The sequence below is a fragment of the Pristis pectinata genome, chromosome 8, assembly GCF_009764475.1.
Source record: "Pristis pectinata isolate sPriPec2 chromosome 8, sPriPec2.1.pri, whole genome shotgun sequence".
Taxonomy (NCBI): Eukaryota; Metazoa; Chordata; class Chondrichthyes; order Rhinopristiformes; family Pristidae; genus Pristis; species Pristis pectinata.
The window spans coordinates 1,920,307-1,945,848 of record NC_067412.1 but is presented as its reverse complement, the minus strand read 5'-3'; the positions used below and the strand labels follow the sequence as shown (position 1 = coordinate 1,945,848).

General features: G+C 57.2%; 2 protein-coding genes across 2 annotated transcripts; one reads left to right on the top strand and one right to left on the bottom strand.

Annotated features, from left to right (window-relative positions):
• Positions 1-52: 52 nt before the first annotated feature.
• Positions 53-21,305, bottom strand: telo2 (TEL2, telomere maintenance 2, homolog (S. cerevisiae)). The gene is made up of 21 exons (XM_052021210.1): positions 21,097-21,305; positions 17,507-17,876; positions 16,058-16,329; positions 14,985-15,053; positions 14,188-14,335; positions 13,362-13,464; positions 12,668-12,736; positions 12,303-12,444; positions 11,826-11,962; positions 8,895-8,983; positions 8,052-8,144; positions 7,814-7,902; positions 7,575-7,666; positions 7,040-7,156; positions 4,793-4,864; positions 4,531-4,713; positions 4,209-4,300; positions 3,887-3,983; positions 3,484-3,548; positions 2,374-2,489; positions 53-1,885 (listed from the first exon to the last, which is right to left on the bottom strand). Exons 2-21 carry the CDS (start codon positions 17,836-17,838, stop codon positions 1,782-1,784), a joined length of 2,481 nt encoding a protein of 826 aa, XP_051877170.1. The 5' UTR covers positions 17,839-17,876; positions 21,097-21,305; the 3' UTR covers positions 53-1,781.
• LOC127573212 (basic proline-rich protein-like) lies at positions 19,055-25,399 on the top strand (the record flags this gene model as incomplete). The annotated part of the gene is made up of 8 exons (XM_052021214.1): positions 19,055-19,331; positions 20,015-20,191; positions 20,497-20,706; positions 20,771-20,881; positions 20,960-21,053; positions 24,649-24,725; positions 24,886-25,056; positions 25,347-25,399. Coding segments are annotated over 8 exons (1,170 nt in total), but the record flags the coding sequence as incomplete, so codon positions are not given.
• Positions 25,400-25,542: the final 143 nt, after the last annotated feature.

The following is a 25,542-nucleotide window of genomic DNA, read 5'->3' as shown; positions in this document are numbered from 1 at the left end:
GATATCTATTTTTCTGTGCAATTATCTGAAGAATTAACCCACTTAAATCTCATTAATTTTTAAAATTTTATATTGTAAAATAACACTTTATTTATTGGAATCCGTTTTATGAAACACTGTGCAATTTTAATTTTTTTAAAAATTCGGTGAACTCTTGTTTAAGCACATCACACAAGTGTGTTTCACCCACTGCTCCACCTTCCACCAGCTGATGGTGCTGGGACCCAGTGTCACATTCCTGCCTCGTACACGGTGGGACAACTTCAGGCCACCACTGACTCCTCACCTGACTGCCTGAAGCTGTCTCACCACCTATGAGGTGAGGCAGGAATGGGACAGGATCGTCAGACACAGAATCATGCTCACTTGGAACTTGATCACTGTGGTCCCTGAGATGGTTGAGCTTCAGGCTTGACTACAGGTTGAGTGAGCAGGAAAGACAAAGCTTCCCTATCCTTTAACCACTGACCAGGGCGTGGGTGACACAGAGTTCTTGGCCGTTAATGGTGAGCAGCATCCTAACTCCTGGCACTGTGTGTGAGACCATCCCATACCCAGATTCTGGTGCCCTGTGTAACAGGCTGCCATCTCTGCACTGTTGACCTTGGTCATAATCTGAGACTCTCACTGAAGCACGACACCAGTGGGGATGAAGGGAGATGGCACTCTGTAATTAACCCATCCCCTGGGAGTGTTGACAGCACAGAGGCAGGTTTACTCTAACCTGTGCTGTAGCTGTCCTGGGATATCCGATGTGGGGACAGGGCTTCCTATAACCTGAAGCAGCACAAAATTCCAACGCTGGGGGCTCCAATCTCCCTCCATTTCCCTGTGGTGACTGTAGGCCCCGTGGCTTTGAGACATGGATAAAACATGATCTATTTAAGCTCCTTGGAGTGATATTTGAAGCTCTAAGCAGTCGGTCTGTAAACTGATCGCTCCCACAAGATGCGGCTCTGTGACAACTGACACAGGATCCTGTTCAAAAGGTCACGAGCGGCATTCACGTTTCCTTCGAGTCTGAATGTAACCCAACCCTACGAACTAACTGGAAGAATGGGTGTGATTGGCTTTCTGATTCCTCTCCATTGACAAACACTGTTAATTTTGTAAAGATGGAAATAAATCCTTTTGTTTCTGGAACATTTTGTTCATCGTTTGAAATGACAAGAGGAATGAAGTCCAACCAGTGTGATGTGCAGAGCAGGAAGCCACAGTCAGAGCAGGAATCCAGTGACCCATGACCAGGGTAGCCCCAACAAATCCAGGGTTAATGCCGAAGAGAAAGCTGGACTGTGTCCGCACTCCCTCAGCACCACACAGAGAAACCAACGTTACACAACAGACAAAGCGTACTTTATACTGAAGATTTACACTCCCGCTGCAAGTGCAGAAGACATTTCCAGCCACTGACTGGCACCAGACTCACCACTCCTGGGGCAGGTGGGGAGTTCAGTGCATGGAGATTTTCTAAATCCTGCGATTGAGGCTCCTTGGGCTCAGTGGTGACGTTTTAAGTCTCTGCCGTGTCTCTAGGTAGACACACAGACGGCCAGAGCCCACTGGTTCCACTAACCCACCTCTGCCACCACAGGAGAGAAGGTAACCCTCAGGGCTCACAGCTTCTGCTGCTGGTCCTTCCTGCCCTCTGTGACACCATCCGGATCAGCATTTACTGGCCACCAGTACCGTCCCCTGGATCCATCGCCACCTCCAACTTCCTACAGTTCAGGGATGGGAATGGGGACAGAACATCTCCCCTTGGCAGTGGACGGACCCACTTATTCTGAGCAGATTCCAAGTTTCTTCCCAAGGTTTTCCAGCAGCAGCAGGTTCTGCAGAGCCAGTCTGCGGCAGTCAGTGTCAGGATCATTCTCTGCAACATCTGGCCAGAGAGAGGGAGCATGTCATCAGTAGGTGTGGCTGTGGTAGTGGGGCCAGAGCAGTCAGGGTACAGCTCAGTGCCAGGACACTGCCCCAGGCTCCCTCAGGAATTGGGCACAGTGTAAAGTAGAGCTCACCAGATGCTGTGTGCCACCTCTCTGGTAACAGGACAGCCAGCACCCTCCCAGCACCAGGTGTTCCCTTGGCAGTGCAGCACTCCCTCTGTCCCATCACAGTTGACACTGCCTGGATCAGGACCGGTGGGCCCTGACCCTCTTGACCCAGAGCATGACCCATCCCACCGAGCTGATGGAACGGCGGAAGGTGAGCATGTTCTCCCGTGCAGGTGATGCACGTCACAATTCAGCTCCCTGCTCACTCTCTGCTCTGGCCTGGGCTGATTCTCAGCGCCATTTGCAGGTCACTGAGCCACAGGTGGTGTTTCAGCTGCTCTGTTAGTTGGACAATGACCCAGTGTGTCAGACTCACCCGTCAGCCAGGATCTCGCTTCCAGGAGTTCGTCCGGAACATCTGCCAGGAGTCTGTCACTGGGAACACTCAGCAGCACGGAGGAGCAGGCGAACAGTGCGCCCTGCCGCACGTACCTGAGGTGGGGAAGGCACCATCCCATTAGAGATCCATAACCAGGGCGCACCAGGACCAGGGCAGTACCATAGCACCAATCCCCAAATCCAGGGCACACACTCAGCTGTACGGCAGGGTGGGGCACGTGGGGTGCAAGAGGGACACACAGTGGTCCTGGGACCTACCCTCTCCCCAAAGGACAGGCCCATCCACCCCAACAGCCATTTGGGGTGGAATTGAATTTAGGAGTTGAGATGTAATGTTGCAGCTATAGAGGACCCTAATCAGACCCCACTTGGAGTACTGTGCTCAGTTCTGGTCGCCTCACTACAGGAAGGATGTGGAAGCCATAGAAAGGGTGCAGAGATTTACAAGGATGCTGCCTGGATTGGGGAGCATGCCTTTTGAAAGCAGGTTGAGTGAACTCGGCTTTTTCTCCTTGGAACGACGGAGGATGAGGGGGACCTGATAGAGGTGTATGAGATGATGAGAGGCATTGATCGGGTAGATAGAGGCTTTTTCCCAGGACTGAAACGGTTGCCACACGAGGACACAGGTTTAAGGTGCTGGGGAGTAGGTACAGAGGGGATGTCAGGGGTAAGTTTTTTACTCAGAGAGTGGTGAGTGTGTGGAATGGGCTGCCGGCAACGGTGGTGGAGGCGGATATGATAGGGTCTTTTAAGAGACTGTTAGATAGGTACATGAAGCTGAGAAAAATAGAGGGCTATGGGTAAGCCTAGTAATTTCTAAGGTAGGGACATGTTCGGCACAGCTTTGTGGGCCGAAGGACCTGAATTGTGCTGTAGGTTTTCTATGTTCTAATACTTACGCAGCCTGGGTGACTGCTGTTGGCTCTGTGCAGCTGAACGGCTCCATCTGCCAGTCACTGTTGGCAGTGCCAGGAAGGCGAGGCCTCCTGTGGGCCAATGACCTGCTCACGTGAACCGTGGGCACAGAGGGGAGACGGAGGACGCGAGGCGGGAGAGAAAGGGTTAAGGCTGACCGGCTGCTTACGTGTCAGGGTGGTAGCGAAGGACCCAGGTGAATCCGAGCAGAGCCTTGCCCATGTGGATGGCGATCTAGGGGAGGGCAGAGGTCAGCTGTCAGCCCGACCGGGGCAAGAGAATCCCACCTCGCTCCCTGCGCCCATCCCCGAACCGCAGGTGGCTCCATGCCCTCCACCGCACCAGACATCTCCCACTCTCCCCCAACCACAAACGGACCCCCACACACCCCCCCGCCACAGACAGACCCCACCCCTCTCCCCTGCCCGCGGACGGCCCTCGCACTCCCCACTCACACCCTCCTCACCCACCATGGATACGGTTCCATTCCCAGTCCCAGACAAAATACCTGCCTGTCCCTTCCCCCCCACCCCCCAGTACCTGCCCATCCCTCCCCCTACCCCCGCACTCACCGGGACATTCACAGACAGGTACATCAGGATGGCGAGGGCGTGTGTCAGACGGCCCAGCATCAGCGGCTCAGACAGGAAGTCGTACGGACTCCGAGGTCTGGGGACACAACAGGGTTGGTAGGGGGGTGGGGGGTCAGAGTGAGAGGTCATTCCAGATCCTGATCCACGCTCCATTTCCCAACATCTTGCCCTAGAGTCCCCCCCTCGGAGTTCACCGAGCTCTCCCCCCTCCCCCGACCCCCCCCCACCCCCCTTGATTGGAATGAGCTGATTGGGGGAGGGAAGCAGTCACTGGCGGATGTGATTGGTCGGTTCCCATTACCTGTCGTAGTTGTTGATCAAGGGGAAGAAGAAGCGTCCCGCCACCGGAGCCAGGCGGTTGGGAGAGGCTTGAGGTCCTGGTGTCATCACCCCCTGAGGAAGAGCAGCAAAGTCAGCCGGGGGGGGGGGGGGGGGAGTGGGAAAGAGGGGGATTGGGGGGGGGGGAAGAGGCACAAAGAACCAGTAAGCTTGGAGTTGCTGACATCTTTCTCAGAACCCGAGGGACAGTCACCTCGGGGAACCCTGCCCCCAGCACCAGCTGCCCAGCCCTCCCCCCCACCCCACAGTTGCCTCTCCCCCTCCCCGCCCCTGCCCCGACCTACTTTACTGAAGCGGTGGGTCTTCTTCTGCAGCCTCTGCTCGATGATCTGCTTCCACTGGCGGCTGGGGTCAGACACCGTCCCATCCTGGAGCTGAGGGAGGGGGCCCCGGCTCTCCTCAGCCAGGCTGCCAGCTCCTGTGCTGGGCTCAGGCTGGGCCAACTCCTGGGCAGACAGCACCAGCACCTGCACACAAACACACAGCCCCTGTGATCACTGTGGCGGCCGGGCGGGAGTAGCCTGGGGAAGGTGGGCAAACACTTACGTCCAGGATGTCCAGGCGCTGAGACAGACTGTAGTTCACCGCGTAGAACTCTGAGGTCAGGTACTGAGTGACCTGTGGTCCAAGGACAGAGTGTGAGAGTGTGGTTCGTACAGGGGGTCTCTCCCCCACCCTGGATAAACCCAACCCAATGCTCTCGTCAGACCAGAGAGCTGATCAGGGACACAGGGAGTGTTGGGGCAGCAGGACTGAGACCAGGGGAATGTCCCTGAGGCTGGGCTGGGGGCTGTGGGATGTGGGTTGGAAGGCCAGGAGGGGGAGCTGGGCAGGTGGACACACAGCAGCCGATGGCGAGGGATTGGATATGTGAAAGAGGATACCAAAAGTCTTTTTTCAGATATATAAAAAGAGAGGCAAGAGTGGACATCGGACCGCTGGAAAATGACATTGCAGAGGTAGTAATGGGGAACAAAGAAACGGTGGACGAACTGAATAAGTATTTTCCGTCAGTTTTTACTGTGGAAGACACCAGCAACTCGAGAGAGTCAGGGGGCAGAAGTGAGTGTAGTCGCTATTACTAAGGAGAAGGTGCTTGGGGAAACGGAAAGGTCTGAAGGCAGTTAAGTCACCTGGACCGGATGGACTACACCCCAGGGTTCTGAAATACATAGCTGAAGAGACTGTGGAGCCATTAGTAGTGATCTTTCAAGAATCACTAGATTCAGGAGTGGTCCCAGAGGACTGGAAATCGTAAATGTCACTCCACTCTTTAAGAAGGGAAGGAGGCAAAAGACGAAATTATAGGCCAATTAGCCTGACCTCAGTGGTTGGTAAGATGTCAGAGTCCATTATTAAGGATGTGGTTTCGGGGTACTTGGAAGCTCATGATAAAATAGGCCAGTCAGCATGGTTTCCTTAAGGGAAGATCTTGCCTGACAAATCTGTTGGGATTCCTTGAGGAAGTAACAGGCAGGATCAACAAAGGAGAGTCGGTGGATGTTGTTTACTTGGATTTTCAGAAGGCCTTTGACAAGGTGCCGCACATGCGGCTGCTAAACAAGATAGGAGCCCATGGTGTTACAGGAAAGGTACGAGCATGGATAGAAGATTGGCTGACTGGCAGAAGGCAAGGAGTGGGAATAAAGGGGGCCTTTTCTGGTTGGCTGCTGGTGACTAGTGGTGTTCTGCAAGGGTTGGTGTTGGGTCCGCTACTTTTCACGTTTTATGTTAATAATCTGGATGACGGAATTGATGGTTTTGTGGCCACCTACAAAGATAGGTGGAGGGGCAGGTAGTATTGAGGAAGCAGGGAGTCTGCAGGAGGACTTGGACGGGTTGGGAGAATGGGCAAAGAAGTGGCAGATAGAATACAGCGTAGGGAAGTGTACAGTCATGCACTTTGGTCGAAGGAATAAAGGTGTAGACTATTTTCTAAATGGGAAGCAAATTCAGAAAACAGAGGTGCAAAGGGACTTGGGAGTCCTAGTGCAGAATCCCCTAAAGGTTAACTTACAGGTTGAGTCGGTAGTAAGGAAGGCAAATGCAATGTTAGCATTCATTTCAAGAGAACTAGAATTTAAAAGCAAGGATGCTGAGGCTTTATAAGGCATTGGTCAGACCACATTGGGAGCATTGTGAGCAGTTTTGGGTCCTGTATCTAAGGAAGGATGTGCTGGCGTTGGAGAAGGTGCAGAGGAAGTTCACAGAAATGATCCCAGGAATGAAAGGGTTAACGTACGAGGAGCGTTTGATGGCTCTGGCCCTGTACTTGCTGCAGTTTAGAAGGATGAGGGGGGATCTCATTGAAACCTATTGAAAATATTGAAAGGCCTGGATAGAGTGGACGTGGAGAGGATGTTTCCAGTAGTGGGAGAGTCTAGGACCAGAGGGCACAGCCTCAGGATAGAAGGATGTCCCTTTAGAACTGAGATGAGGAGGAATTTCTTTAGCCAGAGGGTGGTGAATCTGTGGAATTCATTGCCACAGATGGCTGTGGAGGCCAAGTCATTGGGTATATTTAAAGCAGAGGTTGATAGGTTCTTGATCAGTAAGGGTGTCAAAGGTTACGGGGAGAAGGCAGGAGAATGGGGTTGAGAGGGAAAGATAAATCAGCCATGATCGAATGGCGGAGCAGACCCGATGGGCTGAATGGGCGAGTTCTGCTCCTATGTCCTATGGACGGTGAGGGAGTGGACAGGCCGGGCTGGGTGAGGGGTGGGTCTTCGGGCAGTGAAGACACTGGGTGACAGACGGTGTACGGTTCAGGGGCCGTGGACCCCCGGTACTTACAGGAACGACACTGGTGACGGTCACGGCCACCAGTGCCCGCTGCCGCAGCCCGGTGAAGCCCACGATGCTGAACTTGTCCTCAAGGTGCAGCAGGACCTTGGCGAGTTCCACACCGATCTGTGGACAGAGTGAAGCCAGGAGAGTGACCCACACACGCCAAGCAACCCCAGGAGGCACAGGGGGATCCCAGGTACACAGAGAGGTGAAGCAGGGAGGAAGGTGGGGCCAGACAACAGCAACAACCCCTCTGGAGGGTGGGTAACATCCACAGACCAGTGGGCCAGACCGCTCCACACATCAATTGCCCACCCATGGGTCAAACCCCTCCCCCCCACACACCGGGACAAATCCCCTCCCAGGGGCTTGAACCCCAGTCTGGCCCCTCCTGGGTGAGAGTAAAACCCCCAAGGTGGAGTGGATGCCCAGAGCCCAGGTCCCTGCCTGTAGAACGCAAGCTCACTTGAGTTGGGCACTCCACACCCCTCGCTCTCCCCCCACCCTGCTCCCCAAAGCCTGTCCCCCCCACCCCACTCACCTCTGCGGCTGCGGTTGGGTTCTTTCGGATCAGGTCTTCCACCACCTTCAAGCTCCCTTCCACTCGCTCGGGACTGTCCGACGTCAGCAGCGCTGGAAGGGAGGTCACAGCTCAGCCATGGCAGTGATTCTGCTCCCCCTCCCCACCCCCTCACTGCCCCGCCCCTCCCATGATCCAGACACAGCCCCCACCCCTTTCCACCAGTGCCCCCACTACCCAGCTCGCGTGGGACAGCTCACCCTCCAGACAGTCACCGACGTACATCGGGGCTCGACCGCGACACAGCTCCGAGTCAGCGGACAGGTCGTAGGGAACCAGCTCATCGTCACTGTTGGGAGAGGGGAGAAAATGGTGAATGGGGGGAGTGGAGGGGGGGGGCTAGGGAGGATGAAGGAGAGTGAGGGAGGTGGGTGAGAGGGAGGGGGCAGGAGGGAGAGGGGAGGGGGGTAGGACAGATACAAAACTGTTTTTTCTGACCTGTCCAATTCTGACTCGGACCCAGACTCTGTCTGGACGGGGCCTCCACTCTCGGCTGGTTCCTGTCTGGTGTCCGTCTGTGCATCTCCGTTTCTAGGAAGGGACCAGAGCTGATAAATCCCGGCCCTTGGCTCTGGGCAGTGACCGTCCTCAGTGAAAGTCTTCACATCAGAGCAGGGGAACACAGGGGGTGAGAGAGGCTGACACTCACAGGTCTGGGCAGCAGCGGTGATCCCTGCACCTTGACAAGGATGTCAGGGAGAGGGGATGAGCCGGAACAGTCCCGGGGTGAGGGACTCCAGGAATGTGCAGAGATGGGAGAAATGGGATAAAGTCAAGATGGAGAAGGTGTGAGGGAGGGTCAGTAACCAGGGCCCTGACCAGCCCTTCAGACACATCGAGCTGCTGAGATCAGGCACGAGCTGCATGGAACGTGCTGGAATGGGACTCAGCAGGAACTCTGGACAAATACTGGGGGTGGGGACATTTGTAGAGCTGCAGAGGAAGGGCAGGGGGTGGGTCTGGGTGGAGAGCTCGGTCGAAGGGCCAGTACACAGAGCATGGGCTGACTGACCTGCTCTGTATCTAACTTGGCAAATTCTCTCTTTAAGCAGAGAGGGACCAGTGAAAGAGAGGGAGTCAGAGAGCAGTGTAACCTCCCCACAGTGCGATCAGGCTGTAGACTCGTTTCAGTCAATCCCCACACACCCACTCCCTCCCTCCCACAGTCAACGTTTAGGGACTGGATCCTGATCCTGCACAAACTACGTATCAAATATAAAACAAGCGCCGTCTCTGTCTCTGGACATCCAGTGACCAGCTGCTGTTGGGTTTGCGCTTTACCTGTGTGGCTGTGGGGGGTTGTCCCAGCTCGACAGGGGTCTCGGACTGCAGAGTGAATGGATCTCCCTCGTCTCATCGTCCTCCTCGTACTGAAAGATCAGAGAGCAAAACTCTTCAACCACTGTGGAGGTGGACAGGGCGCAGTGTGGGCGCGGTGTGGGCTCATCAACCACTGTGGAGGTGGACAGGGTGCAGTGTGGACTCATCAACCACTGTGGAGGTGGACAGCGACCGGTGTGGGTGCGAGAACACGAGCACCTAAATCTTTGGTGTAAGAGCAGTGTGTGACTACACGGGTCAGTAACAACCTGCACACTCCCCACCCACACCGAGGCAAGAATGGGGCTCGTGACAAACTGGGACTGGTGTCCTGAGCAGAGTTCAGGGCCCCGATAGTCACCTGGAAGCAGCAAGCATTCCATCTGCTGTCTGGAGCATACATACGGATCAGGAGCAGGAGGTGGGCACTCAGCCCATCCAGCCTACTCCACCATTCAATAAGATCATGGCTGATCTGCCTGTAACCTCAATTCCACAGTACCCACAGTAACTTATCACCCCTTGTTTGTCAAGAACTGGTTCACCTTTGCCTTACCAATAATCAAACACTCTGCTTCACTGCCCTTTGAAGAGAAGTTCCAGACTCACCATCCCCTCCGACAGAAAAAGATTCACCTCATCTCCGTCCCAAGCGGGCAACCTTTGGTACAGTGACCCCCCAATTCTAGATTCTCCCACAAGAGGACACATTCTCTCCACTTCCAATCTGTCAAGACCCCTCACCATTTTGTGTTTCAATCAAGTCCCCTTTCCCTCTTCTAAGCAGGTGTGGGCTGGCCAACCTTTCCTCCTCAAGTATCAGTCTGGTGGACTTTCTCGGAACTGCTTCCCACTCATTAACATCTTCCCTTAACTAATGAGATCACATGCTGTGCAGTGCTACAGATGTGGTATCACCAACACTATGACCAAAACACAACCTCCCTACCTTTGTATCCAACGCCCCTCACCGTTTATAATAAAGTTCTGTTCCTATCTGCTTGCTGTACCTGCAAATCGTGTAGTAAGACAGCCTGATGCCTGAGCGTCAGATCTCCGCATTCCCACACCAGTTACACATTACACTTTTTCCATTTTTCCTGCCAAAATAGACAAGTTTGCATTTTCCCACACTATACTACATTTTTTAAAACTATTCACACAAGGAATGTGGGCTTCACAGGCTGAGCTAGGATTTAATTGACCGTTCCTCGTTTCCCATGAGAAGGTGGTGGTGAGTTGCCGCTTGAACTGCTGCAGTCCTCAAGCTGTGGGTGTACCCACAATGCTGTCAGGGAGGGATTTTGACCCAGCAATGGTGAAGGAACGCGGATATATTTCCAAGTCAGGATGGCGTGTGGGTCAGAGGCAACTTCCAGCAGGTGATGTTCCCAGTGCTTTTGATGCCCTTGTCCTTCTAGCTGGTAGAGGTGGTGGGTTTGGAAGGTGCTGTTTAAGGAATCTTGGTTCACACTAACTTAACCCATCGATGTCCTGTTGTAACCCCCTTATGTCATCTTCACCACCTACTTGTAAAGCAGCAGCATAATCAAAGACCTCACTCACCCCAGACATTCTCTCTTCTCCCCCCTCCCATCGGGCAGAAGAGACAAAAGCCTGAAATCATGTACCACAAAGACAGCTTCTATCCCACTGTTATACGACTATTGAACAGTTCCATAGTACAATAAGATAGACTCTTGACCTCACAATCTACCTCGTTATGACCTTGCACCTTATTTATCTGCCTGCACTCTCTGTAACTAACATTTTACTCTGCATTCTGATATTGTTTTCCTTTGTACTACCTCAATGCACTGTGAACGGTGATCTGTGTGAACGGTATACAAGACAAGTTCTTCACTGTACCTCAGTACATGTGACAATAAACCGATTTACTTTCCTACCTATCATTGTGTCATCGGCAAATTTAGCGACCACACGTACGGTGTTGTCACCCGTCACTCATCAAACTTATAAAACGTTGAGCTGCTGTGACACACCCACACGGTCACTTGCTAGCCAAGGAGTCCCATTCGCATCTCCTGTCTGCTTCCTGTTAGCCCCTCTCCTTATCCATGACAAATGTGTGGCGTTTCCACACCAGGCTCTGGGTTCGAGGATGGCAGATTCCAGGCCTTTTCCCAGACTTTCCCCGTGTCCCAGAGCCCGAAAGCAAAACAGTAAAATAGCACCTCCCACAGAAGAGCCGTCTCCCCGATGGGATGTTGTTAGTGTCTGAGTGTGGAGAGACTCTCTGCAGCTAGCCTGGCAGCCTTCCCATTCTCACCCCCTCTCTCCCGAGGGTGTTACCTCTAGGCCCCCGTCCTTCCCCGCACTGTGACCCAGTCCACGCCCACTCTCCCCACCAGGGTCCCCTCCACCTGGCTGTGCTGCAGCGGCCGTCAGTGACTGCGGTGGGAGACTCGCAGTCAGTTAAATGTCCCACCCCTACCTCCCTTACACAGCAAGATCCAAACGCCCCACCCCGTCTCCCTTACACAGCAAGATCCAAACGCCCCACCCCAGCCACCCTTAAGATTTCTTTATTAGTCGCATGTAGATCGAAACACACAGCGAAATGCATCTTTTGCGTAGAGTGTTCTGGGGGCAGCCCGCAAGTGTCGCCACGCTTCCAGCGCCAACATAGCATGCCCAAACTTCCTAACCCGTACATCTTTGGAATGTGGGAGGAAACCTGAGCACCCGGAGAAAACCCACACAGAAACAGAGAGAACATACAAACTCCTTACAGACAGTGGCCGGAATTGAACCCTAGTTGCTGGCACTGTAAAGCGTTACGTTACAGCAACATCTCAACATCCCACCCCTGCTTCCCTGACACAGTGAGATCCCAGCACATCCCCCACACCCTGGCCCCCACAGACTCACCTGGAAGGTCAGACGGTGCTCTCCAGTGTCCACCCTCGCACTGACGCACTCTGCAACAACCATCCCCAGCCGCCGCACCCGCACCAGACTGCTGTCCAGGTGACAGTCCACACCCCCCATCATCAGAGAGAGGAGCTCTGCAAGCACAGGGTCACAAAGACGGAGGCTGGCCCGCCACACACTTTCCCCACCACCCCCCCCGGTACACCCTCCCCCGCCCCCTAAACCCCATGGCGCACTGTCTCCCCGTCCCCCATCTCCCCCGCCGCGGACCGTCTCCCCCGACCCGACCCCCGCCGCGCACTGTCTCGGTTCCCCCCACCACACACTGTCCCCCGACCCCAACACGCCCCCCACCATTCCAGCCCCCACACTGCACACCGTCTCCCCCGACACACAGCATCACCCCACTCACCCACCATCTCCCCCCTCCCCCAGCACCAGCAGTGTCAGTGACCACCCCGTCCCCACCCTGACCTGCTCGGTGCTGCTGTATCTGCGACTGGCTCAGCTCTCCGAGACCGATGGCGATGGCCTTGCTGATGTACGCCTGCTGTTCGACGGGGCTGTGTCTGACGGCACTCCCGCTGCCCCAGATCTCCAGCAGCTTCTTCAGCACCTGCACTCAGACACAAGTCCCCAGCAGTGAGGCTCCAGTGCCCTGACAAGACCAGGTCCCCGCCCTCGTCCCTGCAGCTGCTGAGACCACTGGTCCTGCTCCCAGGGCCACCATGGTCCAGCCTCTCACTGTGGGCACCTTCTGGAGCTGCTCCCCAGGCCCAGGACTGCAGCCTTGGAGCCAGCCCCAGCCAGACCCCTCCCAACACCGTCACCCTACTCACCTCTATCAGCAGGGAGTCCCGCGACTTCTCTCTGGCCAGATATCCCAGCAGGCTTTGTAGGACAGAGGTCTGCACCAATCAGAGAGACACCATCAGCTCCCACTTGAACACCCCCTCAAACGCCCCAAATCCTTGTCCAGTACATTCAACCTGAGTGGCTCCTCACTTCCTGTACACCCCTCTACTCCCTGTCCATCCCCCTTCCCACTCCCCCACCATCCAGGACAAACCAGCCCACAATCAGCACCCCATGAACCACCTGAAACACTCCCTCCCTCCCTCCACCACTTTGCACCAGCTACAGAATGCATCCTCCAACAGCACCTCCCAAATCCGACCCCCTCCTACCAATGGGTTCAGGGGAACACGACCACCTGCAGGTTCCCATCCGAGCCACCCACCATCCTGACTTGGAGATATCTCCCCGTTCCTCCACCGTCACTGGGCCTAACTCCTGGAACCCCCTCCCACTGTCACTGGGCCTAACTCCTGGAACCCCCTCCCACCGTCACTGGGCCTAACTCCTGGAACCCCCTCCCACCGTCACTGGGCCTAACTCCTGGAACCACCTCCCACTGTCACTGTGGGAGCTCCTCTGCTCCCATCTTTTCAGGGCAGGTTGCGAAAGGCAATAGTTGAAACCCAGGGCCCAAAATCGATAAAAAGCACCCCCCCCCCCCCCCCCCACACCCACCTTGTGGTGATACTGCAAGAGCAGGAATTTATGAGTGAGGACAAATTCAGCCTTCTTGTTCTTCAGAACAATACTGCCCAGCAGTCGGGATAACACTTCGGGGCTGGGGAGGAAGGAGGAGACGGTAAGTGATGGCCCTCTGTCCCTTTGCAGGAGACCACCACCCGCACCGCAACCCCCCCCCCCCCCCCCCGCGCAGTGGAACCGGCTCACTGACAACACACAAACACAGCCTCTCCGCACAGCCCCGTCACACTGTGACCCTTCTCGTGACACGTCGCTCCTTGACACTAACCCTCCCCAGTGTGGTGCTCCCCCGGTATCACCCTGTGATAGGTTCCCGCTCCATCGACAGCCCACCACTCCTAGCAGGCAGGCACGGTAGTGTAGCAGTTAGCGTAACGCTTTACAGCGCCAGCGACCCAGGTTCAATTCCTGCCTGAGTTCTCCCTGAGTCTGTGTGGGTTTCCTCCGGGTGCTCTGGTTCCCCCCCACATTCCAAAGACGTGTGGGTTAGGAAGTTGTGGGCATACTATGTTGGCGCCGGAAGCGTGGTGACACTTGCGGGCTGCCCCCAGGACACTCTACACAAAGGATGTATTTCACTGTGTGTTTCGATGTACATGTGACTAATAAAGGAATCTTATCTCATCTTATCCTGCCACAGCCCTGAGCAAGGTCTCTCAATGTGCCACTAGAACACCAGTGTAGAACTTCCTCAGGCAGCTGGTTTCCCCAACCACTTCCCCGGACTCTTGTCCCCTGTGAACAACCCAACAGTGTTCACATCCCTGCCCTGGGCTTCAGGCTGTCTCCCAGGACTCACCCCTCCGCTCTCTGGACCACACCGGACACCACACTCTCCATCCAGCGCTCCGGCACATCGTCCACCAATCGCCAACAGATCCGTCGCCAAATGCAATCCGATTGGGTGAGAAGAGTGAGCTGAGGTACCAACACCTCCAGAACTGCAGCTGAGGGAACAGGAGCCAATCAGAGGGCAGGATATGGTGGGCTCGATGGGCCGAGTGGTGTCGGTTCAACCCCTTCACCCAGGGACAGTGTTTGGGGCTTCCACACTAGACGAGGAAACAACCATCGTGTGGGGGAGCAGAGGGTGGGAGGGGGGGGGTGGGGGAAGAGAGGGTTGGGGGGGGGGGTGGGTTCCACATTTACACTGGGAGACAAACAAATTGCCAAATTTCTTCACCAGTGTCCCAGATGTAACTGCCCTTCCACACCACCACACCACCACCCCCCCACCAACCCCCACACTGAAGGGATCCACTCTTCTCGACCCCATCGGTTTCAAACACACCCCCCCCTTTCCCTCCAGGGTCCCTCTCCTTACTCTCTGACTTACAGTCACCTCCTGGGCCCTTCCACCGGTCACCTTCCCCTCTGCAGAGAGTGGCGAACCTGCAGGACCCTAACTAGGAGCAGCCTGTCAGTGTACAGCAGCTGCCAGTTACAGTGAGACCCACACCACCCAGACCAGCCCTAACACACTGCCACCCAGGAAGGAGCAGACAGTGGGTTCCACGGCTGCAACGTTACCCTGCAGAGTGAACCTCTCGGCCCCTGGGTGGTGGGTACACACACTGCGGGGTGGCTCAGACTCACCGCTGTGTCCCTGAATGCAGACCTTCCCCAGTAGCTGAGAGACGAAGGAGAGAGAACTGTCCGTACCACCTGAAAGAGAAGGTGGTGCAGAGTCAGGGGGAGGCACCCCATTCTTAAACCCAGCTGCCCAACTGAGTGCAGACTGAACCCCGGTACCGAGCCCGTGCCCCCAGCGTCAGCGGGAGGCTCGAGCTCCCAAATTGTACAATCCGCAGGCAGGGCCCGTCGCAGTAAACGGGAGCGACCTGAACACAACCCAAACACCATCACACTTGCAGGGCTCAGTGGGTGCACCTTCCCCTCTGTGCTGTGGGTTCACGTTCCACTCCAGAGCCAAGCCAAGCTGATGGCCCAGAACTGCCATCGTTTGGGTGAGGTGTTTAACCGAGGACACGCAGAAGATCCCAGGAACGGGAAGGGTCGCCTGGTGTTCCTGCCAACACCCTCCTCTCAACCAACCTATTGAACAGTTCCCTCATACGATGAGATGGACTCTGACCTCACGATCTACCTTGTTGTGACCTTGCACCTTTACTGCACTGCACTTTCTCTGTAGCTGTGACACTTTACTCTGTACTTATTGTTTTTATCTATACTACATCAATGCACTCTGTACTAACTCAATGTAACTGCACTGTGCAATGAATTGACCTGTACGATCAGTATGCAAGACAAGTTTCTCACTGTACCTTGGTACAAGTGACAATAATAAACCAATACCAACACCAACCGGAGACAGGTCAATGATCACGCTGTCCGACAGATGTTTAAATAAATCATTTGAATATTCAGGCAGATAACAGCCCCGGCGTTTGGAGATCAGGATGGTGTGTAACTTGCAGGGGAACCTGTGGTGGTGGTGTTCCTGTACACCTGCCCGTGAGGTGGTGGGTTCGGGAGGCCACTGGAGGAGCCTGGACCAGTAAGTGCGATAGGTTTGGGAGAGGGGGCACACTGTGCCGGTGGTGAGGGGAGTGAATGTCCGTGGGTTGGATGGAGTGCCAGTCAAGCTGGTTTAGATTGAACGGCTGCTTCTCGTTGTTAAACTGGTTCCTGTACCATCACGTTCTCACCTCTCAGCTGCTGACTGACCCTCTCCAGGACACCCAGCATCTCACGGCTCAGCAGCGGGTAGTAGTTCTGTGGGTAGAATGTTGGCCGGTTTCTCCCCTGCAGTTTGTTTGCCATGTGATCCGGTAAGGCAGCAATCCTGGCGAGCAGCAGCTCACGGTCTGTGTGTGGTGGATCACCATCCTGACTCACCTCCCAGATCAGCTGACCCATCCGGTGTTCCCGAAGGAACCGCTCCAGGATCTCCACACACCGGTCCTGCCGGAAGCTTGGGCTGCAACACAAAACCCACCGGCAACAGATGGAGTGTGGATCTGGATCCAATCCCAACACATTCCCAACCACCCAATGGATAGTGCGTGGATCCGGATCCAACCCAGACCACGTTCTCACCCAACAACAGACAGTTGAGAGTCAAAGGACTGCAGACGCTGGAGGAACTCAGCAGGTCAGGCAGCATCCGTGGAGAAAAGCAGGTGGTCAACGTTTCGGGTCAGTTCACTCCTCCCTCCCCACCCCAGGGACTTTCCACTTCCCCCGCCATAGGTGCAACACCTGCCCCTACACCACCTTCATCAGGGACCCAAACAGTCCTTTCAGGTGAGACAGAGATTCACCTGCACCTCCCTTAAGATCATCGACTGCATTCGGTGCTCCAAGTGTGGCCTTCTCTACATTGGGGAGACCAAACGCAGACTAGGTGACCGTTTCGCAGACACCTGCGCTCTGTCCGTAACCGCGATCTGCATCTCCCCGTTGCCGGTCACTTCCACTTCCCCTCCCACACTATCACTGATGTCAGCCCTCGGCCTCCTCCACTGCCAGGAGAATTCCAAGCGCAAACTGAAGGAACAGGACCTCATTTTCCGTCCTGGAACCTTGCAGCCTAACGGCATGAACATTGAATTCTCCCACGTTAAGTAATTCCCACACCCCCCAACCATACCTCTTCCTTTCTTCCCTTTCCCAGCCTCTCTCTCTCTCTTTTCTATTCCTTTTTTCCTCCTTCCCTGTGACCCGTCCCCCAGTGGATCTGCTCTCCCCTCATCCCCACACCTGCCCATCACCATCTCTTACCTGCATCTACCTATCACCACCCTGTGCCCACCCCACCTCCCCTCTTTTGTCCACCTATCACTGCTCTGCTTTTCCCTCCTATATATTAGGCTTCCCCTTTTCCTATCTTCAGTCCTGAAGAAGGGCCCTGACCCGAAACATTGACTGCCTGCTTTTCTCCACGGGTGCTGCCTGGCCTGCTGAGTTCCTCCAGCATCATCGTGTTTTTCATTCTTCAACAACCGATAGTGTGTGGATCTGGATCCAATCCTGACCACATTCCCACCAGTGAGTCAGCCTGGAGCCACCTGTTTCGCGGACGGGAGCGCCCCGGCACGGACAGGGATCCCAGGAATATTTCCTGGGCACGGGGTGCTGCCCTGGCGGAGGGTTACCTGTCTGCAGTGACGGTGTCCAGCATCACCAGGAAGGCGTGCTGTGGAGGGCCATCCAGGAAGAACCCATCCAGTAGCTCCCTCTCCTGGTTGACAGGCAACAACTGGAGCCAATCAGCTTGGAAGTTACTGACCAGCACCTGCAGAAACCGGGGGTAATGTGTGTTTAAAAACTCTCGGCTCCGTAGTGAGCATTTGCCGTCCTCGGTCACCCCCACGTACTGCCTCACAGCCTGCAAGGTGCATGTGATTTCTGCACCGTCTCGGGAGGTGGACAGGGTAGCCAGGGCTTGTCTGACGAAGCTGCGTAATTCTAGAACTTCAGCCTCCATCGGTGCCAGAATCCTAGAGGAGCAGGTGCACAATGAGCCTGCAACAGATGAATCGTAAATTACTTAACATCCCGAAGATCCCCACCATCCTGGTCATGCCATCGTCTCACTGCTACTGTCAGGCAGGAGGTACAGGAGCCTGAAGTCCCACACCAGGTTCAGGAACAGCTACTTTCCTACAACCATCAGGTTCTTGAACCGACCTGCACAACCCTAACCCCACCTCAGCAACGGAACACTATGGACCACCTCTTGCACTGCTGTGGACTTGCGTCTGATTGTGCGAAAAAACAAGACAGTCTTTTCTCTCTCTCTTCATTGTCTTATAATTTATGTATAATTTATATTGTGGGTGTTGTCTGTACCCATGTTCCTGCGATGCTGCTGTGAGCAAGTTTTTCATTGTTCCTGTACCTCACTGTACTTGAGCACATGACAGTAATTTCAACTTGACTTGACCCCAATATGGACTTGGATCAAAAGTTAGTTGGTAATAGGACAGAGGGAGGATGATGGTGGAGGATTGGTCTTGTGGGTGGAAGCCTTTGACCGTAGTGCAGCACAGGGATCAGTGCTGGGTCCCTGACCTATACATTAAAGGTTTGGAATATATGAACGGGAGAGGTATAATTAAGAAGGTGACATAAGAAAAAGCAGGTTCTGAACTCCAGAGCAACAAACAATCTGCTGGAGGAACTCAGTGGGTTGAGCAGCATCTGTTGGGGGGGGGGGGGGGGCCGGTGGGTGGGAAGGAACTGTCAACGTTTCAGTACGAGACCCTGCACCAGGACCAATGTCGATGCATATGATAAATAAATCTGCAGATGACACAAAAACTGATGGTGTTGTTGATAGTGAACAGGCTACAGAACAGTACTGAGCAGCTGGTAAGTTGGATAAATGGCAGATGGATAAATAAGTGGTACATGTTGAGTGGTCTAATGAGTGGTCACATGCTGGCCTTCATTAACTCAGGTAACAGGGCATGGAGGTAATAGTACCCCCTACCCCCCTCACTACCTCCCCCTCACTCTCATCACCCTCCCCCCTCCTCCTCACCCGCATCCTCCCCCTCCCCTTCACCCTCCTCCTCCCTACTTCCTTCCCACTCCCTCCCCACCCCCTCCCTCCTCTCCCCCCTCCCCAACTCTTCCCCCTCCCCATCCCCCTCCTCCTCCTCCCCATCCCCCTCCCCACCCCTCCACTCACCCCTCCCCCTCCTCACCCCTCCCCTCACCCCTCACCCTCCCCACCCCTCCCCCCTCCTCCCCACCCCTCCCCTCCCTCCCCCCTCCCCTCCCCACCCCTCCCCCTCCTATTTCCTCCCTCCCCCTCCCCACCCCCTCCCCCTCCTCCCCCTCCCTCCCCTCCCCCTCCCCCCTCCCCACTCCTCCCCCTCCCTCCCCCCCCCCTCCCCACTCCTCCCCCTCCCCCCCTCCCCACTCCTCCCCCTCCCTCCCCCCCTCCCCACTCCTCCCCCTCCCCCCCTCCCCACTCCTCCCCCTCCCTCCCCCCCCTCCCCCCCTCCCCACTCCTCCCCCTCCCTCCCCCCCCTCCCCCCCTCCCCACTCCTCCCCCTCTCCCCCTCCCCACTCCTCCCCCTCCCCTCCTCCCCCTCCCTCCCCCCTCCTCCCCCTCCCTTCCCCACTCCTCCCCCTCCCTCACCCCCATCCTCCCACTCCCTCACCCCCATCCTCCCCCTCCTCACCCCTCCTCCCCCTCCTCACCCCTCCCTCCTCTCCCTCCCCCCTCCCCACCCCTCCCCCTCCCTCCCCACCCCTCCCCCCTCCTCTCCCCCCTCCCCACCCCTCCCCCTCCTCACCCCTCCCTCCCCCCTCCTCTCCCCCCCTCCCTCCCCCCTCCTCTCCCCCCTCCCTCCCCCCTCCCCACCCCTCCCTCTCCCCTCCCCACCCCTCCCTCTCCCCTCCCCCTCCCTCACCCCTCCCCCTCCCCTCCCCCTCCCTCACCCCTCCCTCTCCCCTCCCCCTCCCTCACCCCTCCCTCTCCCCACCCCTCCCTCACCCCTCCCCCTCCCTCACCCCTCCCCCTCCCCCACCCCTCCCCCTCCCTCACCCCTCCCTCACACCCTCCCTCACCCCTCCCCCTCCCTCACCTCTCCCCCCCTCCCCCACCTCTCCCCCCTCCCCCTCCCTCACCTCTCCCCCCTCCCCCACCTCTCCCCCTCCCTCACCTCTCCCCCCTCCCCCTCCCTCACCTCTCCCCCCTCCCCCTCCCTCACCTCTCCCCCCTCCCCCTCCCTCACCTCTCCCCCCTCCCCCTCCCTCACCTCTCCCCCCTCCCCCACCTCTCCCCCCTCCCCCTCCCTCACCTCTCCCCCCTCTCCCCCTCCCTCACCTCTCCCCCTCCCTCACCTCTCCCCCCTCCCCCTCCCTCACCTCTCCCCCCTCCCCCTCCCTCACCTCTCCCCCTCCCTCACCTCTCCCCCCTCTCCCCCTCCCTCACCTCTCCCCCTCCCTCACCTCTCCCCCCTCCCCCTCCCTCACCTCTCCCCCTCCCTCACCTCTCCCCCCTCCCTCACCTCTCCCCCCTCCCCCTCCCTCACCTCTCCCCCCTCCCCCTCCCTCACCTCTCCCCCCTCACCTCTCCCCCTCCCTCACCTCTCCCCCCTCCCCCTCCCTCACCTCTCCCCCCTCACCTCTCCCCCTCCCTCACCTCTCCCCCCTCCCCCTCCCTCACCTCTCCCCCCTCCCCCTCCCTCACCTCTCCCCCCTCCCCCTCCCTCACCTCTCCCCCCTCCCCCTCCCTCCCCTCTCCCCCCTCCCCCTCCCTCACCTCTCCCCCCTCCCCCTCCCTCACCTCTCCCCCCTCCCCCTCCCTCACCTCTCCCCCCTCCCCCTCCCTCACCTCTCCCCCTCCCTCACCTCTCCCCCCTCCCCCTCCCTCACCTCTCCCCCCTCCCCCTCCCTCACCTCTCCCCCCTCACCTCTCCCCCCTCCCCCTCCCTCACCTCTCCCCCCTCCCCCTCCCTCACCTCTCCCCCCTCCCCCTCCCTCACCTCTCCCCCCTCCCCCTCCCTCACCTCTCCCCCTCCCTCACCTCTCCCCCCTCCCCCTCCCTCACCTCTCCCCCCTCCCCCTCCCTCACCTCTCCCCCCTCACCTCTCCCCCTCCCCCTCCCTCACCTCTCCCCCCTCCCCCTCCCTCACCTCTCCCCCCTCCCCCTCCCTCACCTCTCCCCCCTCCCCCTCCCTCACCTCTCCCCCTCACCCCTCACTACATCCCCCTCCCAGACATTTACCTGCCGCAGTTTCACCACGTTCAGTGGGGAACGGGACCTGAGGGCCGGCCCCGCCGGGTTTTACCCCCCGAGGGTGGGCCGGGTTTACCTCAGGGGAGGGGACGCTCTTTCTGCCGAATCTGCCGACCGGAATCCACGGGTTCTGCTCAGAGCCGCTCCCATCCCATTGGCTGGCGCACGGTCACGTGACGGTCCCGCTGCCTCCGCGTAAACCAGCGCTTGCGCGATGACGTCATGGGAACCCTCGGGAAGTTTGGCCAAGTTTGTGGAAGCGGCAAAAACTTCGTCAAAAGTCAGGATAAAACAGGCAAAAAATGACATCTTACAGGGGCAATAAATCTGAGTCTAACATTTCACAAAACCTGTTGCTCAGGACGTTTAGAGTTGGAATCACTGCTGAAACACTGGACAAAATCCAATATATCAGAAGTTTCTGGGACAAAAGTCTGTTGTGGCCTCATTCAGTCCTGGTGCAGGGTCCCGACCCGAAACATCCACTGTCCCCCTCCCTCCACAGAGGCTGAGTCCCTCCAGCAGTTTGTCTGTGTTACCGTAGAACCAGAGAACACTGCAGCACAATACAGGCCCTTCGGCCCACCATGTTGTGCTGCCCTTCAAACCACTCCTAAGACTGTCTAACCCCTTCCTCCCACAGATCCCTCTAACTTAAATTCCTCCATTTGCTTATCTAACAATCTCTTGAACTTGCCCAATGTACCTGCCTCCACCACCGCCCCAGGCAGCGCATTCCATGCACCAACCACTCTCTGGGTGAAAAACCTCCCTCTGACGTCTCCCGTGAACTTCCCACCCATTACCTTAAAGCCATGTCCTCGTTACTACCTCGTTATTCCTCTTTTGCACTATTTATTTCTGTAAATTACAGTAATTTCTGTCTTGCACTGTACCGCTGGCACAGAACAACAAAGCTCACAACATGTCAGTGATAATAAATCTGATTCGGATTCTGAAGTGTAGAGATGACGCAGCCTCTGAGACCCTCCAGCAGGTTGTTTGATGCAGAAGGTAAATTTGTTTCATGGTTAGCCAGGCAGCTGCAGAGAGAACATTGCATCTTCACAGAACGGTGAGAATGAAATTACTGACAATGTGGTCGGGACCAGACATGTTCTCCACATTATTTAGCTTAGTTTCAGGGTGTAAAATTTGGCATAACTGAGAATCGTTTGGAGTCCATTTATTCAATATTTTCACATGATGTAGATCCCCTTTCAATAACTTTCCAACTTGGAGGAACAGACTTGACGACATAATATTGTTCTGTTTCTACTGAGAAATTTTAGCCCAGTTTTTTTCCTCTTTTTTTGTTGTTTGTTTTTTTTAAGAAGTTTTTTTTGTTTAGTTTATATTGTTTATATTTTTTTATTGATTGGGTATTTTTAAAATTTATATAATAAATCTTTTTCTTTCCTTTCATATTATATTCATTTACTAAGAGATCATTGGATCTACAGATTTTTTTAATATTTTATTGTTCTTTATGATTATATATGCTATGATTGTTATCCTGATCTCTTTGTATTACATGTATAAATATTGATGCTATATATCAATCTGTATTAATTTGAAAACTAATAAAAAGATTGAAAAAAAGAAAGAAAGAGAATCAAGCGGCAGATAGAGGTCTGTGCGTACTCCCCTCTTCAGTCTCCGGACAGGATGATTACAGGTAGGTTCAAGAACAGCTACTTCCCTTCAACCATTCAGTGCTTGCACCAACCGGCACAACCCTAATCACTACCTCAGTACAGCAACACTGGGACCACATTGCACTACAATAGACTTTGTTTTTTTCGTTTTGTGTTCTTTCCTGTAAAAATTGTGTATAATTTATGTTTAATTTATGTTTTTCTTGTGAATGCTGCTGATCTGATGCTCTGTGCCTGTGATGCTGCTGCAAGTAAGTTTTTCATTGCATCTGTGCACACGTGCACTTGTACATATGGGCAGGCACAGCAGTGTAGCGGTTAGTGTAATGCTTTACAGCGCCAGCGACCCAGGTTCAATTCCTGCCGCTGTCTGTAAGGAGTTTGTATGTTCTCCCCGTGTCTGCGTGGGTTTCCTCCAGGTGCTCTGGTTTCCTCCCACATTCCAAAGACGTACGGGTTAGGAAGTTGTGGGCGTGCTATGTTGGCGCCGGAAGCGTGGCGACACTTGCGGGCTGCCCCCAGAACACGCGACGCAAAAGATGCATTTCACTGTGTGTTTCGATGTACGTGTGACTAATAAAGATCGTATCTTACATGACAATAAACTTGACGTTGACTTTGACACTCCACCATCGATGTGGCCAAAGTCTGTTTCAGTGTTGCTAACGTTCACTGTTACACTAGTGTGTGGGGAAATGAAGCTGTTGTCAAGCAGATTAATGTGATGGTATATCCGTGATCCCTAAATCCTACAAAGAATCCCCCAATTTGTCCCTTCAGAGTAACAAGTCTCTGCCTGGATGGTTATATGGAAAGTCAGCTGGAAGCTGAGAATCCGAATACACCACATGCCCTGGTCCTCGCTTACCGACACCCTCGAACTCCGGCAGGAGCGTCAGTCATGATATTCATTTAATAATTTTTTTATCCCTCCCCCCTCTCCCTCTCGCCCCTCCCTCTCCCCTCCCTCCCCCCCCTCCCTCCCCCCTCCCTCCTCTCCTCTCCCCTCCCCTCCCTCCCCCCCCTCCCTCCCCCTCTCCCCCTCCTCTCCCCTCTCCTCTCCCCCCTCCCCTCTCCCCCCTCCCCTCTCCCTCCCCTTCCCCTCCCCCACATCCCCCTCTCCCCTCCCCTCCCCTCTCCCCTTCCCTCTCCTCCCCCCTCTCCTCCCCCCTCCCCTCCCCCTCCTCCCCCCTCCCTCCTCCCCCCTCCCTCCCTCCCTCCCTCCTCCCCCCTCCCCCCCTCCCCCCTCCCTCCTCCCCCTCCCCCCTCTCCCCCCTCCTCCCCCCTCTCTCCCCCTCCTCCCTCCCCCCTCCCTCCCCTCTCCTCTCCCCTCCCCTCCCCTCCCTCCCCCACCTCCCTCCCCCTCTCCCCCTCCTCTCCCCTCCCTCCCCCTCCCCCTCCCCTCCCCTCTCCCCTTCCCTCTCCTCCCCTCGTCCCCTCCTCCCCCCTCTCCTCCCCCCCCTCCCCCCTCTCCCTCTCCTCCCCTCTCCCCTCTCCCTCTCCTCCCCTCTCCCCCTCCCCTCCTCCCCCCTCCCTCCCCCCCTCCCCCCCTCTCTCCCCCCCCTCCCCCCTCTCTCCCCCCCTCCCCCCTCTCTCTCCCCCTCCCCCCCCCCCTCTCTCCCCCCTCCCCCCCCCTCTCCCCCCTCCCTCCCCCCCCCTCCCCCCCTCTCTCCCCCCCTCCCTCCCCCCCTCCCCCCCCTCCCCCCCCCCCTCTCTCCCCCCCTCTCCCCCCCTCCCCCCCCTCCCTCTCTCCCCCCCTCCCCCCTCCCCCCCCCTCCCTCCCCTCCCCCCCTCTCTCCCCCCTCCCCCCCTCTCTCCCCCCCTCCCTCCCTCCCCCCTCTCTCCCCCCTCCCCCCTCTCTCCCCCCCCTCTCTCCCCCCCTCCCTCCCCCCTCTCCCCCCCCTCCCTCCCCTCTCTCCCCTCCCCCCTCTCCCCCCCCTCCCTCCCCCCCTCCCCCCCCTCCCTCCCCCCTCTCCCCCCCTCCCTCCCCCCCCTCCCCCCCCTCCCCCCTCTCCCCCCCCTCTCTCCCCCCCCTCCCCCCCCTCTCTCCCCCCCCTCCCCCCCTCCCCCCTCCTCTCCCCCCCTCCCCCCCTCTCTCCCCCCTCTCTCCCCCCTCTCTCCCCCCCCTCCCCCCCTCCCCCTCCTCTCCCCCCCTCCCCCCCTCCCCCTCTCCCCCCCTCCCCCCCCTCCTCTCCCCCCCTCCCCCCCCTCCTCTCCCCCCCCTCCTCTCCCCCCCTCCCCCCCCTCCCCTCCCCCCCTCCTCTCCCCCCCTCTCCCCCCCCTCCCCCCCCTCCCCTCCCCCCCTCCTCTCCCCCCCTCTCCCCCCCTCCCCCCCTCCTCTCCCCCCTCCCCCCCTCCTCTCCCCCCTCCCCCCCCTCCTCTCCCCTCCTCTCCCCCCCTCCCCCCCCCTCCTCTCCCCCCCTCCCCCCCCTCCTCTCCCCCCCTCCCCCCCCTCCCCCCCCCTCCTCTCCCCCCCCTCCCCCCCTCTCCCCCCCCTCCCCCCCTCCCCCTCTCCCCCCCTCCTCTCCCCCCCTCCCCCCCTCCTCTCCCCCCTCCCCCCCTCCTCTCCCCCCCTCCTCTCCCCCCCTCCCCCCCCTCCTCCCCCCCCTCCCCCCCCTCCCCCCCCTCCTCTCCCCCCCTCCTCTCCCCCCCTCCCCCTCCTCTCCCCCCCTCCTCTCCCCCCCTCCCCCTCCTCTCCCCCCTCCTCTCCCCCCCCTCTCTCTCCCGCCCTCTGCCGCCCACCAGCCGAACTGCAGCGCTGCCGGTCCGTACGTGA

Coding starts and splice junctions, on each gene's coding strand:
- telo2 (XM_052021210.1), bottom strand. CDS start 17,838: ATGGAGGCTGAAGTTCTAGAATTACGCAGCTTCGTCAGACAAGCCCTG. Junction 14,336..14,984: donor CTGCATTCAGGGACACAGCG/GTGAGTCTGAGC, acceptor CTGTTCCCTCAG/CTGCAGTTCTGGAGGTGTTG. Junction 2,490..3,483: donor CTTCGCTACCACCCTGACAC/GTAAGCAGCCGG, acceptor TCCCCACCTCAG/GTACGTGCGGCAGGGCGCAC.